The sequence below is a fragment of the Quercus lobata genome, chromosome 6 (assembly GCF_001633185.2).
Source record: "Quercus lobata isolate SW786 chromosome 6, ValleyOak3.0 Primary Assembly, whole genome shotgun sequence".
In the NCBI taxonomy this organism is placed as follows: Eukaryota; Viridiplantae; Streptophyta; class Magnoliopsida; order Fagales; family Fagaceae; genus Quercus; species Quercus lobata.
In genome coordinates, this window is record NC_044909.1 from 53,218,620 (window position 1) to 53,234,486 (window position 15,867).

General features: G+C 32.3%; 1 protein-coding gene across 2 annotated transcripts; it reads right to left on the minus strand.

Annotated features, from left to right (window-relative positions):
• Window positions 1-687: 687 nt before the first annotated feature.
• Window positions 688-9,026, minus strand: LOC115995061 (protein PIN-LIKES 7-like). Of its 2 annotated transcripts, XM_031119478.1 has the most exons (12): window positions 8,701-8,962; window positions 7,066-7,122; window positions 4,127-4,448; window positions 3,778-3,857; window positions 2,906-3,030; window positions 2,699-2,820; window positions 2,364-2,579; window positions 2,130-2,249; window positions 1,913-2,013; window positions 1,626-1,678; window positions 1,343-1,528; window positions 688-1,176 (listed from the first exon to the last, which is right to left on the minus strand). In XM_031119478.1, exons 3-12 carry the CDS (start codon window positions 4,259-4,261, stop codon window positions 1,052-1,054), a joined length of 1,263 nt encoding a protein of 420 aa, XP_030975338.1. In that variant the 5' UTR covers window positions 4,262-4,448; window positions 7,066-7,122; window positions 8,701-8,962; the 3' UTR covers window positions 688-1,051. The 2 variants fall into 2 exon arrangements, with proteins under 2 accessions (XP_030975338.1, XP_030975337.1); XM_031119477.1 differs by lacking the exon at window positions 7,066-7,122 and having other exon boundaries at window positions 8,701-9,026.
• Between the last annotated feature and the right edge of the window lie 6,841 nt (window positions 9,027-15,867).

The following is a 15,867-nucleotide window of genomic DNA, read 5'->3' on the forward strand; positions in this document are numbered from 1 at the left end:
TCAAAGAAAATGGACCAAAGTGGACTAAAATGGATCAAATGGATTGAATAGGCCAAAATGGACCAAATTGGACCGAGAATGATCTAAATGGACCGAAATGGATTGGATAAATCAAAATGGACTGAAGTGGACTAAATAGACCGAAATGGATCAAATGCACCGAAACAGACCGTATGGGCAAAGTAGCCTGAATTGATTGAAGTGAACCGGAATGGACCGAAGTGCGTTGCATGGATTGAAATACTACATGAATATGGCTCAGCAAGAGCGTAGCAATTATAAATGCTATGCTTCATCTTTGATTTTAGGAATTTACTTGTCATTAATTATTTTTGTTAGCCAAGAGTCTTGTACTTTAACCAGTATCTTTTGGTATTTTAATGAAAATGTTCTGAGATCAAATTTCTCTTATCCCAATTATTGAATTAAAAAAAAAAAAAAAGGTATTATGGAGGGTTGGAGAGAGCAATGTTCAGGAACTTACGATGAATGCAATCATTTGTTCCTTATTTTGGGAAAAAAATGACTGACAATAAAGTTAGTTTTAAAAATAGTATAAAATGGACGTGAAAGAGTTAAATTCAATTATATATGTATGAGTGGGTGTGTCTCTCTCTCTCTCTCTATATATATATATATATATATATTTATACTTATATTCAATTAAAAGATGTAGGAATATTTCAATTTTAACAACTGCTATAGGCAAACTTTCAATCCAAGCAAAACAATGTAACATAGAATATTTCATACAGACGGCCTACATCCAGGCTCTGTCCTCTAGATCTGTTGTGCACTACCTTATTACACGCGAGTACATGAAATACATACAGTTCTCAGTTTATAACTAAAATCTACCAAAAAAATTTCAAATGACAATAACTTACATCAACAGCTGACTTCATAAGTGAGAAAAAAAACAACATAAAATTGTAATGTATGTAATTAATGGAATATTTTGTAATGGCTTCTAGTTTTTACTCCATATAGTGAGTCTCTCTCATTATAGTTTGATGTTTTCAGAGATGTTCAACCTGAGTTGAAGGCACACTCAAGACAAAATCCACATGTAGATTGTTGACCAAACTGTGAGTGCAAGTGCCGCAACCAAGTATGTCCATAGAAATAGAATTGAACACTCTTCTTGAGCCACATCAAACAGTTGGGTCATGGTTCCTGCAAAATTATTTAATTTAATTTTGTAGCAAGTTTAATGTTAAAAAATCATTACTACGTGGATAAAGAAATGATAGCACATTTAGCTTAAAAAAGAAGAAAGAAATGATAGCATATGAAGATTCTGTAAAGTTATTAGAGACTGCATATTGCGAGAGTTGCTTACCAATATTCATGGCAGGAGGCAGGGTGAACTGAATCATTAACACAAAGCGGTACAAAGGGTCTGAGGGGAGGAAGCCAAGAGTTGCAGCTGCTTTAACAACCCAAATACCGATTGCAGGAAGTAGAACGTACCGAACTAAAAGCACTCCAATGATGACTGACGGCTTCATTCTAGACGAGCGTAGGCCTATATAATTTACAATATGGTTAAAAAAAGGAGTAAGATTTTGTTTCCTCTTGATGTTGGTTTAAATATTAAACAGGTTGATCGGAGTTCTGTTCACCTTGAGTGAGGTTGCCTCCTAGTATAAGAGTGATACAAGGAATTGTCCCATCCCTACACAGAGCTTCTGCTATTAGTTAGTAGTGATGTAATTATATTAACTGTATTTATCTGAGAAAGTAAACATATTATTGGCAGTTTGAATGCCAATTCTGACAATGAAAATTCAAACATTAGTTGATTCAAGTTTGGATATAAATGAAAAGTTGTTCAATTAAACCATTTGAAATATGCAAGCCTAATGATTGATATTTTAAGGCCAAAAGTAAATATATGAATGATACATACCCAAGTAATTGAATGGAGTCTTGGATCACCCGCAGGGGGGCAGCACTTCCAATTATTAGGTTTCTCAGCCATGTAATTGCCCCAAAGATGAGTCCCACAATCTGGTTAGAGAGAGAAAAAACTAAGTTTGTTACTTCTCTTTTGCATAAATGATAAATTAGGACTTCTAAAACCTTGTTAAGTATGCAGATGTAGGTGAAATGTTGAGAAAACTCACAGCTCCTAGTGTTGGAGGTGCCAATAGCTCCTCAAGAATCTGGTGAAGAAATCCAATTAGTTTAGTCCAGAATGACAAATTTTCCTTTTCCAGTCCACTGGCTGATCCTTGGGCTACAATCTACAACCAATAAGAAGAGGCGTTAGCATGTGTCTAAACCAGAAAATTTGTTTTGCATTTGCCATAGATAAGTCTGAATTTGTTGTAAATAATATGATATATATGTGGACTTACTACTTGGTCCTCAGAGTCTTCAATAGACTTGATTGATGATACAATTATAGCAACACGTTCTTGATCTTCTCCCTTGAGAAGTTGAGTTTCCGCATCAGCACTTAAATCATTATTAGGTGTCTTTGAGATCTTCTCAGTTGCTTGTAGTGCTTTGAGTTTATTGGATGAGGTTCGTATCAGCTGGTAAGTATAGGTCCAGATGAAGAAACCACCCAGCTGCAATAGCCAATACAAACAGGAAAGATCTCTTCACATGAAAATTGAACCTAAAGGCAAGGATTCATGTTGATTCAAGCATGGGTGATTGTAGATTAGGAATAGTAAGGTTGCATTACCGCCATGGAGAAAGATGCATATGATAGTCCAACAGAGCTACAATTACTACGTTCACCAAATGGACTCCCGTCCTCATTACAGATTGCAGGGACAATGATAAGGAGAAGGTTTCCCAAGTTTCCTAATCAACAAGCTAATTATGAGGACTTGATTTCACATAAATGGATTCTGAGAAGAGTTGAAAGCTGTCAATAGTGACCAAATACCTGATGAACATGTAGCAATGATAAGGCCTTCCAGATGAGGCTTAGGCCTCAATATTTTTACAGCTACCCATCCAAGAATTCCTCCAAATAAAAAGGTAAGCCCGATGTTTACTGGCATAAACCACCTGAAATAGATGAGACAAGATTTAAGAAATTCAATGGTCCAACTAAATTGTGTAGGCTTATACCAAAAAACTTGCTTCTTGAGTAGGGTTCTCAATTAATGTAAATGTGTTTAGAGGGCAGAGGCTCGAGCCTCAAATTAACTGAACATGTCATGTCAATCTGTGGAATTCTAACCAAGCGCTAGCCTCAATTCTTGAAACTAACTTCTTGTTAGTGAAAAACTAAGAAGTTGCCACAGCATTGAGAAATTGTGTAAAGCAATGTACCATATGTTGTCTTAATATGTTTGGAATTTGAATAATCACTTTCAGGCATTGTGTTCTTTAAGCAAATTAAGCCAGAACTGATATTGCAATGGTGTATTAAGATGATATAAATTGTTGATGTCGAGTTGTAAGATGTAACTTTCCAATATGCATTTCATGAGATTTCTGGAATTCACCCTTTTGAATTTTTTCTCTGCATAGTCACTTCAAAGAGAAGTAATTCACCACCCCCCACACCCCACCCTCCCAAAAAAAAAAAAAAAATAGTTCAACATTTAAAACTGACCAAGTGGATTTTTTCCTCAGTTCTTCATTTTTACCACTGACAAAAGATATCAAAGTTAAATGCTATTTCTATATTACTTCCTCTTAAGGCATTTCATTTTGTGACGGGTAGAAAGATTAACAGCCATGTAAAAAGGATGTCTAATTTAATAGAGCAAAAAGAAATACAAAGAGAAAAAGCACCAAGATGCCTACCATGAAATAATGTCTTGGAGCGTAACAGTCTTGGCCAGATTCGCAAACATGAGTGAGGGAGTGAACACCATAAAGACAATCTACAAAAGCAACATAAAAAAAAAAAAAAACACTCATAATTCCATAACTCTTAAGATTGAAAATAGCATGTAGAAAAGCATAATCATCTTGACCCTCTTCCCATTGCACTCATATAACCATAACTACGAGTAGGTTCTCACAAGTTTATCTTTGTATATATATATAACCAATGAGCTACACAACTGAGGTTGTGTAACTAACCAATAATAATAATTATTATTATAAAAAAAAAAGGTTTATGTATATATGCATGGATTGCATGCATTACCTTATTCAAGGATTTTCGAGCATCGGCAGGTAGAAGATTTAGATATTCAGTTGCCATGAATGCTCCCAATATACTGATTAGGAGGATTTGTAAGATTGGCATGGATGCCACCTCAAAGAGTGTCCAAAAACCCATCTTTGGTTTTCCTTTAGTTGTGTAAACTTGGCAATGAGGTAGTAGAAGATGTTCTTGGATTCCTTCTCTTTCCTATTAGCTTCTTTTGTTCACAGCTTGATGGTACTTGTCTGAGCTATTTGGAAAGACTTTGATGTATGTCACTATTTTAGCTTAGCTTAGTTTCTAATAGAAGAGAAGGAAAATCCTGCGAAACAGCACCAAAAGAGAGACAATGAAAGAGTGAATAAAGTTTATTTGGTAATCAGAATTCAAAACAAAATCATAAAGTTACAAGAGACAAAGTAACGAGGAAACCCGCCAAATTAAAGCTAAACCGTGGCCGTTTTGGTAAGTTGCAACATGCATATGCTACATTATAGTACATACATGTGAATGAACAACGGTCCATAACTCAGGGAGGAGGAGGAAAGAACCATGAAGGTACCACCACTTGGCACGACTTGGGACTTGGGAGGAGTACGGCCTCAATGCTCCTCCTCCCCTATATTCTCATTCTTATTTTTACTATATATAATATTAATGGTGGCCATATCTTGTGATCAATGGATTCATCCACCGTGTAACGTGTATGTAAGTGTATTATACATGTATGTATACATATACATGCCATTGTTAATCTGCAGTAATATATAGTCAATTAGTACAGCACTTTGGCCACCTTATTGTAGACTTATGTTTTAATTCGACTTCTTGTATCACTCAACTTTGTAGTTTGGATCTCGATTGTTTGGAATATTTAAATTAAAAAAAAATAAAAATAAAAACCTTGTAACTTAGCACATATGTATAGCATTCTGAATTTGACTTATTTGAGTAAAATACAACTATAATTTACTAGGGTATATTTGAAGTATGCTTTGAGCCAATATGGTGCAGAAAATAAAAGTGTTTGGGCAACACGGGTCCACTAATGTCTGCTGTGGTTGGAACTCCCCATATGAATACACTTTGCCATGTACATATTGATGTGAAATCGACAAATCTATACTTACCTCTACCTTTTACTATCCACTGGGAGAAAATCTTATTTGCGCTAAGCATAAAAGGTGTATATGCCCGGCATGTAGGTGCTTTCCCCATTTATGGACAAACATTAGGAAATGTCACATCAATTGAGTAGGCAAATTTTTATTTAGACCTATTATTAATACCTATTACTAGTAACATGACATATTAACAGGTATTGAATCAATTTTTGTTGTGTATTTAGTCCTTCTCCTATTATAAAGATAAAGAAGATGGGAATTGAAATATGAATCTCAGAATAAAAAAGAGAATGGAACTTGGAACAATGAATAGCATCAGAGTTTCATAATTGTAGTAATTTTCTGACAGCTAATTGGAATGATGACAGCGAATAGTGGCAAATAACCCCAAGTAGAAATAAGGACATATTGGACCCATCAAATAGCATCAGAGTTCTCCCAAACAAAAGAAAAGTGGAACTGCAGGCCCTAGAATGGAAGTGGGCGGACTAAAGGCAAAAAAAAAAAAGGGATTCTCATAAAAATAAAAAAAATATATATTTATATATAAATTTAAAAAAAGAAAGAAGAAGAAAGGGAAAGTGGTCCATATTCTTTGCTATAAAAAGACACGTACTTTCTTTAATTTGGTAGACCTCACCCAAAAAAAAAAAAAATTAGTACTTTCAAAAAATAAATAATTAGTAATTGCAAAAAAAAAAAAAAAAATAATTAGTAAGGTGCGTCCAAGCAGTACTGTCTAATATTAGATTAGTTTTTATTTTAATTTGAAAAGCGTTAGGAAATGAATTTGCTGTGGCATCCCTAAATCTAATCAGTGATTAGATATTATTGTTATTGGCTACTAATAATACTAACAACTTTAGTCTAAAATTTTAGAAATTTATTAGTTAAAAAACTTCAACACCGTTGTCAGGTTAGGAAACTTCAAACAAACAAAATAAAACAGGCCTAGTACAGTGTACAGCACCTTGTTACTTATTTCTACCTATTACTATCCAATGGGAGAAAATCTTGTTTGAGCAGAGCGTGAAAGGTTGTATATACCCGCCATAAAGATTACAGATACTTTTCCCATTTATGGACAAGCATTGGGTATTGTCACATCAATCAATTGAATAGACAAATTTATACTAATTTTTATTTTGACTTCTTATTAATATAACTTTTTTTATCTGTTGCAAATAATATCTCATATAAACCATTATTGAATCAATATTGGCCGTGTATTTAGCCTTTCTTTCATTAAGATAAAGAAGATGGGAATAAAATTATGAATCTCTGAATAAAAAGAGAATGGAACTGCAGGCACTAGAGTGGAAGTGGGGGGACTAAAAAGTAAAAAGGGATTCTCATAAAAATAAAATATATATAAAAATCTAAAAAGAGAAAGAAGAAGAAAGGAAAAGTGGTCCATATTCTTCGCTATAAAAGGACAAATTACTTTCTTTTTCTACTTCTTTTTACTCTTTTAGGTGATAACATTAAGCAATGATGTACATTATTATTTTTTGCTAAAATTCAGGCTTTTGAATTTAATTTGGAAGATCTCACCAAAAAAAAAAAAATTAGTACTTTCAAAAAATAAATATAATTAGTAAGGTGCATCGAAGCACTGTCTAATATTAGATTAGTTTTTATTTATTTTTAAAAGCGTTAGGAAATGAACTTTGCTGTGGCAACCCTAATATAAGTGAGTAGATTTATTGTGATTGGCTACTAATCAAATTTTAGAGATGTAGTTAAAAAACTTCAACAGCAGTCAGCTTAGAATTTAGGAAACTTCAAACAAACAAGCCTAGTATAGTACAGCACCTTGTTAATTGTCACACGGTAGGTACCAACCATCAAGTTGTTTCCAGCGCATCCTTACTGTAGACCACAATTAATTGATATAAAAGCTTTAATTAGGAAAAAGCCAAAACCATTACTCCTACTCCATATATATATAGCAAATTAATGATAATGTTTTTTTTTTACAGGATAATCCATACAAATAAAGAATGCGCTGGAAACAACCTCTTCTTTTTTTTTTTTTTTTTTTAAAGAAGGCGCTGGAAACAACTTGATGGTAGGTACCGTGTAACCATTATTGTGGTTGCAAGTTGCAACAGATAAAGAATCAGCTCAAGTCTATAAAATTGTACCTTTTTTTTGCTAAACGTTTATAAAATTGTACTTGAAGAGAAGAGACCAACGTGGTCTCATTGGCTTATTTACTAGTTTTTGCCGAGGGAGTTAATTTCGTACTGTTTAACCAAAAGAACAAGATATTTTGGTACCGATTACTGTTTCAAATTTACTAATATTTTATATAAATACATATAAAACCAAAATTCAAATAATTTATTAAAAAAGTTTAAATTTATAAATCTTTATCTCATTTAATATGTTAATCTCTAGTTAAAATTTCAACTAGGTAATATTAATAATTAATAATAATAGGAAGTTGATGTTCCTACTTCTTTAATAATAATAATATCATGATATATCATCCGTTGACCCAAAAAAAAATAATAATAATATCACAGTCAGTGGTTTGACAGTACAAAAACTTTTTTCACTTGTTAAAAGTTATTAAAATGCCGTTTGATACTTTTTTTTTTTTTTTTTAATGATAAATACTTTACTTTGTATTGCAATATGCACACTGCCACAAGTTACAAACAAAAAGCAAACCTCCTTTACTTTTAGTTTTTTACTGTTAAAAGTCACAACAAAACAAACAACTAAAAAGCCTTCAGAAATAAATACTTAAAAACTAAGAGAGGCGGATGGGCGTGAAGAAGAAGAAGAAGAATGGCTGATCACTTTCGGAACAGTGCTGGCAATGGCGGTATTATGGTTTACATGGTATTTTCTTTTACCGTTAATCACTTAATTTCCATTTTTCTTGTTTTTCTTTTATTGTCCGGTATTCTTTTTCCGGCCGGTATCCGATTTTTTTCCCCGTTTTGCCGGTACAACCTGGTAAGCTCCGGTACAAAAAGCGGTATGAAATAGCCGGGTTTCTGTACCGGTCAAGGTGCCGGTACGAAAAATTTCGGCTGTACCGGCCGGTACGGTATTGACTCCACTGGTATTTACAAATTACAAGGAATATTATTAAATTGTTTATGGTAAAGGTTAAGCCTTGACTTCAATATTGCCACAAAATCACGAGAAACAGCTCTAAAGAATCAGATATATGTTCCACCAAGACACCGAAGACAATATAATACTCCTACTTATCTTTTTTTTTTTCAGAAGATCTTATTAGTACAAAATAATCCACGTGACCTTCAAATAATATTAAAAACAAAAAGCAACCCCAGCAGCCAAAAAAAAAAGATGTTCAAATCAAAACTATGAAAAATCAAACATGAAATGGTTGTTAAAGAGCTGGAGAGATTGTAGAGAATAAAAAGCAAAAATAGTAAAGAAGGATAGAGAGAGAGAAAAAGACGGAACCTGCAATCAATTTTGGGAGACTGAGAAAATTGGGCTCCAGAAATCATGGATGAGGAGGATTTGGAGGGAAAATTCTGGAGAGCCAATGGAACGAAGGAAGCAGAAGCCATAAAAATGATGAGAAACCTTTTGTTGTTGTGTACTATCTTTGGACCAATCTAGAATCTAGCTATGCATGTATGATGCTTTGTAAAGCCTGAGCTGAGGTGTATTCATAGGAAGGCCACTTGCTTTGCTTCTACCGTGTCATCACCTTCCTCTTCACCTCTCTATATATAGCCAATGAAACTATGCATCCAAGCACAAAAATACAAATTACAAAATACATGATCAATTTTAATTTGTGTTGCTGTTCGGTGTGCTGTGGTGGGGTTCACAATAAATACGTAATTACTGTTTATAATATAATTTCATTTCTTCCTTGTGCTTAGAAATTTAATTTCTTCTAATCAATGTGTAACTGGTGGAGGTGATATCTGATATGAGAGAACAATTCTCACTTCTTCGATCTTCTTCTTTTCTTTTTTTAATTATTTTTATTTTATTTTTTATGAACTGAAAATTAGGACAATCCTTACAAAAAGACAAGTGTGACGGCCCAACATTGCCGTAGAAACAATTATAGATTGCTTTGAAATTTTAAAAGGAAAGATTTCGAGGTACATACTCTTATTAAAAATCTATTGTTGTCACTAAAATCATAAAACTCAATTGAAACCTTTATGTTTTCAACAGAAAAATTATAGTTTATAATTGTGACATGTTTATAAAAGTGGATATATATCATCAATATTATCGATAAAATATACAGAAAACTATTATACTATGAAATGTCGTGTTATAAAACTTAATATTTTTTATAAGTATAAACAACACGGTTTGTTAGGATTTTTAATCTTTTATTTTTATTTATTATTAATATTATTTTTATTATTATTATATTTTAGTTAGAATGAATAATATCAATAATTATAAATAATAATAAAAAATTGGGTCATGTTAACGAGTGTCCTAAGGCATTGGTTAAAAATCCAATTAAAGAAAGTTTTGATATCACTTTTATGAAAAATAAAAAAAACTATCAAAATATTAATTATTTTTTTATTAAAAATTTATTTAATTAAATTCTTAATAAGTATCATAAAGATAATAATCGTTAGCATTTTCCTAAAAAATTATACAACCTCAAGAGGAGTGAGCAGCTAGCTAGCTAGCAAGCTAAAAACAGACTCACCACACGTGGCCGACGCGGCAAGTAGTAAATTATAAGAATGAAATAAAGTAAAAAGTGTAAAGAATAAAGACGTGTCTTTGAAGGTTTATGGAGTTTTTGATTTGTTGCTTTAGTGGACGTTAATGATTGAGGCATGGAAACTCGTATCACTCCAGGCAATTTTGATTGGAACTTACGTCATACACTTATCTTATGTCGTTCAAGATTAGAGAAGAATTAGGGGTGTCCATTCGGGTTAGTGTGTCGGGTTCGTATCGTGTCGAGGTAAGGATATTTGACTAAATGACTTAACCCTAATCCGACCCATTTAATAATCGTGTCATGATCTTTCAACCCTAACCCGACTTGTTAATAAAGCGGGTTGACCTGACCCAACCCATTTGACACGCTTAATAAACGAGTCGTGTTGGGTTGACACGAATGTGACACAACCTATTTCAACTTGCATAATATTAAATATAACATCTATCTAGAAATAATTTTTTTTTTTTTTTTACATTCCAAAAAGCAGTGCATACACTTTAAGTCTTCAACCCATATTAAAAATAATATAATTCAACAAAAATATAACATTCATCTAGAAATAAGTTATTTACACTCTAAAAGAAGTGCATACACTTCAAACCAAATTCAAAATAACAAAAATAAAATAACATAGTTCAACAAAAATATATTATCTTTGGAACTCGCCAAATGCTAAGTATCAATATTGAAAGAATTTGAGCAAACAGTAGACTATACCTAATTATGACCACGATTATCATCCATAGATTCTTTGCTGATGTCCAAATTCGTAACATCTTCCGCAAGCTCATCCAATTTCATTTGTGCAAGTTCTATGCCCCCCCTCCCCAAAAAAAGTATTAGTAGTTCTAGAGTCTGTAAAGTTTTAATTTCCAATTATATCCCTTGTAAATTTTTGTAATTACTCACTTTTCTTTTTAAATTTAAAATATATGTTGGATATAAAAAGTATTTGACAAATCTAAAATAAAATAAATATTTATTTGTTATACGAGTTAAACGAGTTGTGTTAAGTGGGTCATTACGGGTTAACACAAATAAATTGACGTGTCAAACGTGTCTATTGCGAGTTACGCGGGTTGACCCGCTTATGACACGTTTCTTATCGTGTTGTTTTCAAGTCGACCCGTTTATGACCCAAACCCATTAAAACCCAACCCTAACCCGAAAAAACACGTGTCGGGTTCGTGTCATGTTCGCGAGTTGGGTTGAACATTGACACCCCTAGAAGAATGGCTAGGCACCAACTCATCCGACCATTTCCTAAATGCTATTGGGGTACTACCTATTGCCACTTGCGCGGTTGCACCTATTAAAAAAATTAAGTAATATACTATATTTATAATTTTTGTTACATTTATTCACGTGCTAAGATGTGAATAGAAAAATAAAAACGATGGGTTTATTTGGTTTACAACTCCACTATTCACATTACTCTTAAAATAATGGACAGAAGACAACCATCATGTTATATTATACTTTAATAATATTATTTTTGTAATAGTATATTCGTACTATATAACTATATTAATATTTTATATAAGATAATTAAATATTATACTCCTATATAAATTAACTGATGTCATCAAAGACAAACATTAAAATAACTAGTCAAAATTAAAGAAAAAAATTACCTTAAGCTACATTCACTTAAATTTCTTGAATGTTTGACAATATTTTTGTAATTACATATAAAAATGACACTACTTGATAGCTATTTCCTAGGTTAATGTTTTGAAAATCTCATAATTTGATTACATGTTTCTTCGTAATACACCAATAGGATGTTAGTTAGGGTCCGTTTGGATACCACTTGTTTTGCTGAAAACTGAAAATACTGTAACAAAATAATTTTTAAATATGTGAATAGTGCAGTGGGACCCATTTTTAATGAAAGTTTTGTTAAAAAAAGAGATTTGTGGGTCTTGTGAACAGTGCACGAGACCTACTGAACAGTGCAAGCACGTGAAAACTGACTTCTCAAAAAAAAAAAAAAAAACGTGAAACACAAAAATGCTGGGATTTTAAGCCGTATCCAAACGGGTATTTATTATCTAATTAATAAACTTATGTTTTCGATATGAGAAATGCTACGATTGACAAAAATAGCTTGCCACCTAAGTGGTAAATAAATAAACTTATTTTTACAACAAATTTTAAGTGATAAGTTGTTATTAACTGTTACTGATAGATAAAGGGTGGGTTTGGATCCACGTTTGAGTTTTGCTTTTGCTTTTTTTTTTTCTTTTTTCTTTTCTATTTTTTCTACACGCGTTTCAAGGGACAAGTGCAACAGTGGAGTACTGTTCAGTACTGTTTGGTCGTGTTTTTTTGACATTTCTGTCAATCAGTGGGTCCGTGCACTGTTTATGGACCCACAAATTTCATTTTTTATCAATTTTTCATTAAAAATGGGTCCCACAGCACTATTCACACATTTAAAAATTATTTTGCTACAGTGTTTTCAGTTTTCAGTTTCAACAAAATAAGTTCTATCCAAACACACCCAAAATTTTAGTGGTAGACCTAAATTAGAACTAATAACAGTTTGCCACCTAAAATTTGTTGTGAATTAAGTTATTGTGAAAATGTTATAGATTTATCATTGCTCTTTGAGTATATCTTAAAAAAAAATTGAAATTTAAACATTTTATTGATTAAATGATTTTTATTTTTAATTATTTTGATATTTTAGAAGCATAAAACACATTGACAAACAATGTAATCTAATAATAGAGCAGTGGCGGCGCCACCTTATGACCGGGGTGGTCCCAGGACCATCCTGACCTAGAATTTTTTTTATATAATAATTTAAAATTTTATATTTATTTACCTTTAAAAAATTTGTTGGGACTACCTTGAATTTTTTTTTATGCCAATAAAATTAAATTTTGGTCCACAATTTCAGCAACTTAACAATATATTGGAGTTTTTCAAGCAAAAAAAAAAAAACTCAAAAAAAAAATTTGAACTAAAATCTTAAAAAAAAAAAAATTATAATAAAACTATTAAAGGTTGGGCAATGACTTGATTTATTGACTAAACACACTACCCAATACAACACAATTTCCAAATTTTGTTATTTTTTATTATTATTTTTCATCACCAGACATATATTACTTCTATAGGGACTGGAATTGGATTGGACCCAATACAGGATTGGGTTTAAGCCCAAGAAGCCCAAACAATAAATTTATAGAGCGTGGATGAAAGAACTAGATCTATTCCAGAAGAAAAACGATAAAATTTGCTGATTTAAGGCTAGTAAACACAAGTAAGATAGGAAAATCTGTCCTCGGAGTGGCCAGAGGAGCTTATATTATATTGTCTTGTTCTTCAACAATTTTACAATAGTTCACAATCTTATCGAAAAAGTTTCTTTTGATTTCTTCCCCCCCCCCCCTTTTTAGTACATCTTCTCATGCTATATACTATAATCTTGGTGTCATCTCTACCATACATGTGTAGGTTAGATTCGGGGAACTCCTTCCTGTCTCTTCCAACACCTCCCAGAACCATCAACTAATAGCTGTAAAGTTACTTGACCATTGTTCAAGTATCACCTCCACATTAATGCTACCAGAGAGTTGGTTGGGAAGCATTTAATGCGGAGGTAGCAACCTTTTAAAGATATTTGTTGCCTTTCTCATTTCTTTCCCCTTGTCTAACGTCCAACCCTTAGTTGCGACGTAACTTTGAAGAAGGTCCATGATGATATGACACTCCTATTGACCTCAGACCCTCATTGCCGAGATTGCTTTTCTCCTCGGACATTCGTTGGACTTGTCTTTTATTATCTCTACTCTTCTCTTTACTCCTTTCTCCTTATAATTTTATCTGGACATTCTCGAATGGTTTAATATCCTCGGATCGGGCCATAGGCCCATTTAGTACAGCCTTAACAGTACCTCCTGATTAACTGGCCCCCACAGCTTCTCATTTTTAATTTTTTTTCTCTTATTTCTTCTTAACCACACACGTCTTCTGTCTCCTTGATTTCTACATTTCGAGTCTGTTTGGATATCATTTATTTTACTGAAACTAAAAACTTATTACTGAAAGAACGGTAGATAAAGGTAAAAGTTAGTCCAAATAGCACAATGGGTCTATGAATAGTATCAAAAAGAGCCCATGAATAGTCTCAAAAAGTGCAATGAGGCCTATAAATAGTAGTAAAAATAAGCTGAATAGTAAAATAATTTTAATTTTTCATTTCAATCCAAACGCATGCTTCATGTGTGTTTGGATAAATTATTTTTAGCTAACTTATTTTACTATTTTGTTTATTTTTGCTACTATTTATGGACCCTACTGCACTTTTTAGTACTATTCATGGACCCTACTGTACTCTTTAAGCTAACTTTAATCTTTATCTACGGTATTTTCAGCAAAATTTTTTCAGTTTTAGTAAAATAAGCGGTTCCCAAACACTTTTGCATCTACGTTTTAAATTTTATTACATCTTCATCTACACTTTTACATTTACGTTTTGCCTTCCTCCTTGTTCGTAACTTCTGTGTCTTCTACTAGTACTAGTGCAGCAGTGTCTCTTCTCAAGTTTTGAGTTTCAAATTTCTCAATACGATTTTTTTTTTAGCTGTACAAGTACCTTTGTTCATTTCTTTTTTCTTTTTGAGGTTTTTCGCTGTACAAAATGCAAATTTGTTTTGTATTTAAGAACATTTATTTATTTATTTATTTTTAAACACAAACTTCATGTCGACCAAATCTTGAATTTTGGTTAATATTTACTAAAATGCCTCGAAACACCTGAAATAGACCGAAATGACCTGAAATTTTTTCAAAGTGAAATAGGGTGGGTTACTTTTCCGGTTTATTTATCGGCACGGTATTTTCCGGCCGTTCCGACCGGAATGGAACAGAATTAATAACATTAAATCAAACCTAATTACCTAAAGGTTAAAAGCAAATAAGATTGTGTAATTTATATTTTTTAAGGAACACTCTAGACAAAATTTCTAGAGTCGCCATTGTATTAGAGTAATAAAAAAAAAAACATTGAAACTAAAAATATTATATAATAATAATAATAATGTAACATTGTCCTATAAAATAAAAGGTAACATTGAATCTAGTCCGAAATTGAGTATATACAATTTTTTTTTTTTTGAGAAGTAAATTGAGTATATACATGATTGCCCATACAGAGTGGAAGAAGTTGAAGTGGAATTGGTTTGTCCAAAGAAAGAAAGAAAGATAGAAAAGAGTCGGTTAGCAATAATATTAGTGATAGTGAGTCGTGTTTTAATTTAGCTGGGAAGTTGGAACCAGTAATCACTAATCGATCACCCCTCTATATATCTAAATTAATTAACATTATGGTAATGATGTCAAAATCAATCCAACGTGGCATTATAGTTTTAGCCTTATAGGAGCCAACGATGTAAGAGAAGTAATGATAGACCCGCAACTGAATAATTACAATAATGCAAAAAGAGAAACGTAATTTGATAATTCTAATAAGTTAGAACAAAAGGTGTGAAAATACGCAAGCAAAAAAAAAAAAAAAAGGTGTGAAAATTGAAAAGCATGTGATGATAATGATTGATCGGAGTCATAATGAGCTAGCAACACATGCCTTTGCTTTGGAATCTTCTCCATGAATGAATGAATGAATGAATAGGCTTTAGAATTCTTTTTTGATTTTCTAATATATAAAAAACAAAGAGAGATGAGAGAACAGAACACTGCCTTAGCTTCTTTCTTTTTATTTTCCCTAAACAAACAGAGCACTGCCTTCAATTTTCCAAACCAATATTGTGACTAAACGTAAGAGCTGATGTCACCCAGCTTCGGATTACGATCTGATATCAGGTTACCAACATCTCACCTTCTATGCTTTATTTAATTTTGTGACACATTTTTTTTTATAAATTTTTTAAACAACT

What these genes read in the sequence shown, in the direction of transcription:
- LOC115995061 (XM_031119477.1), bottom strand. Translation starts at nt 4,261, where the DNA reads ATGGGTTTTTGGACACTCTTTGAGGTGGCATCCATGCCAATCTTACAA. An exon ending in CACCTCCAACACTAGGAGCT is followed by an intron (nt 2,014 to 2,129) that starts GTGAGTTTTCTC and finishes CTCTCTAACCAG; the next exon opens with ATTGTGGGACTCATCTTTGG. An exon ending in GACTCCATTCAATTACTTGG is followed by an intron (nt 1,679 to 1,912) that starts GTATGTATCATT and finishes AGCTCTGTGTAG; the next exon opens with GGATGGGACAATTCCTTGTA.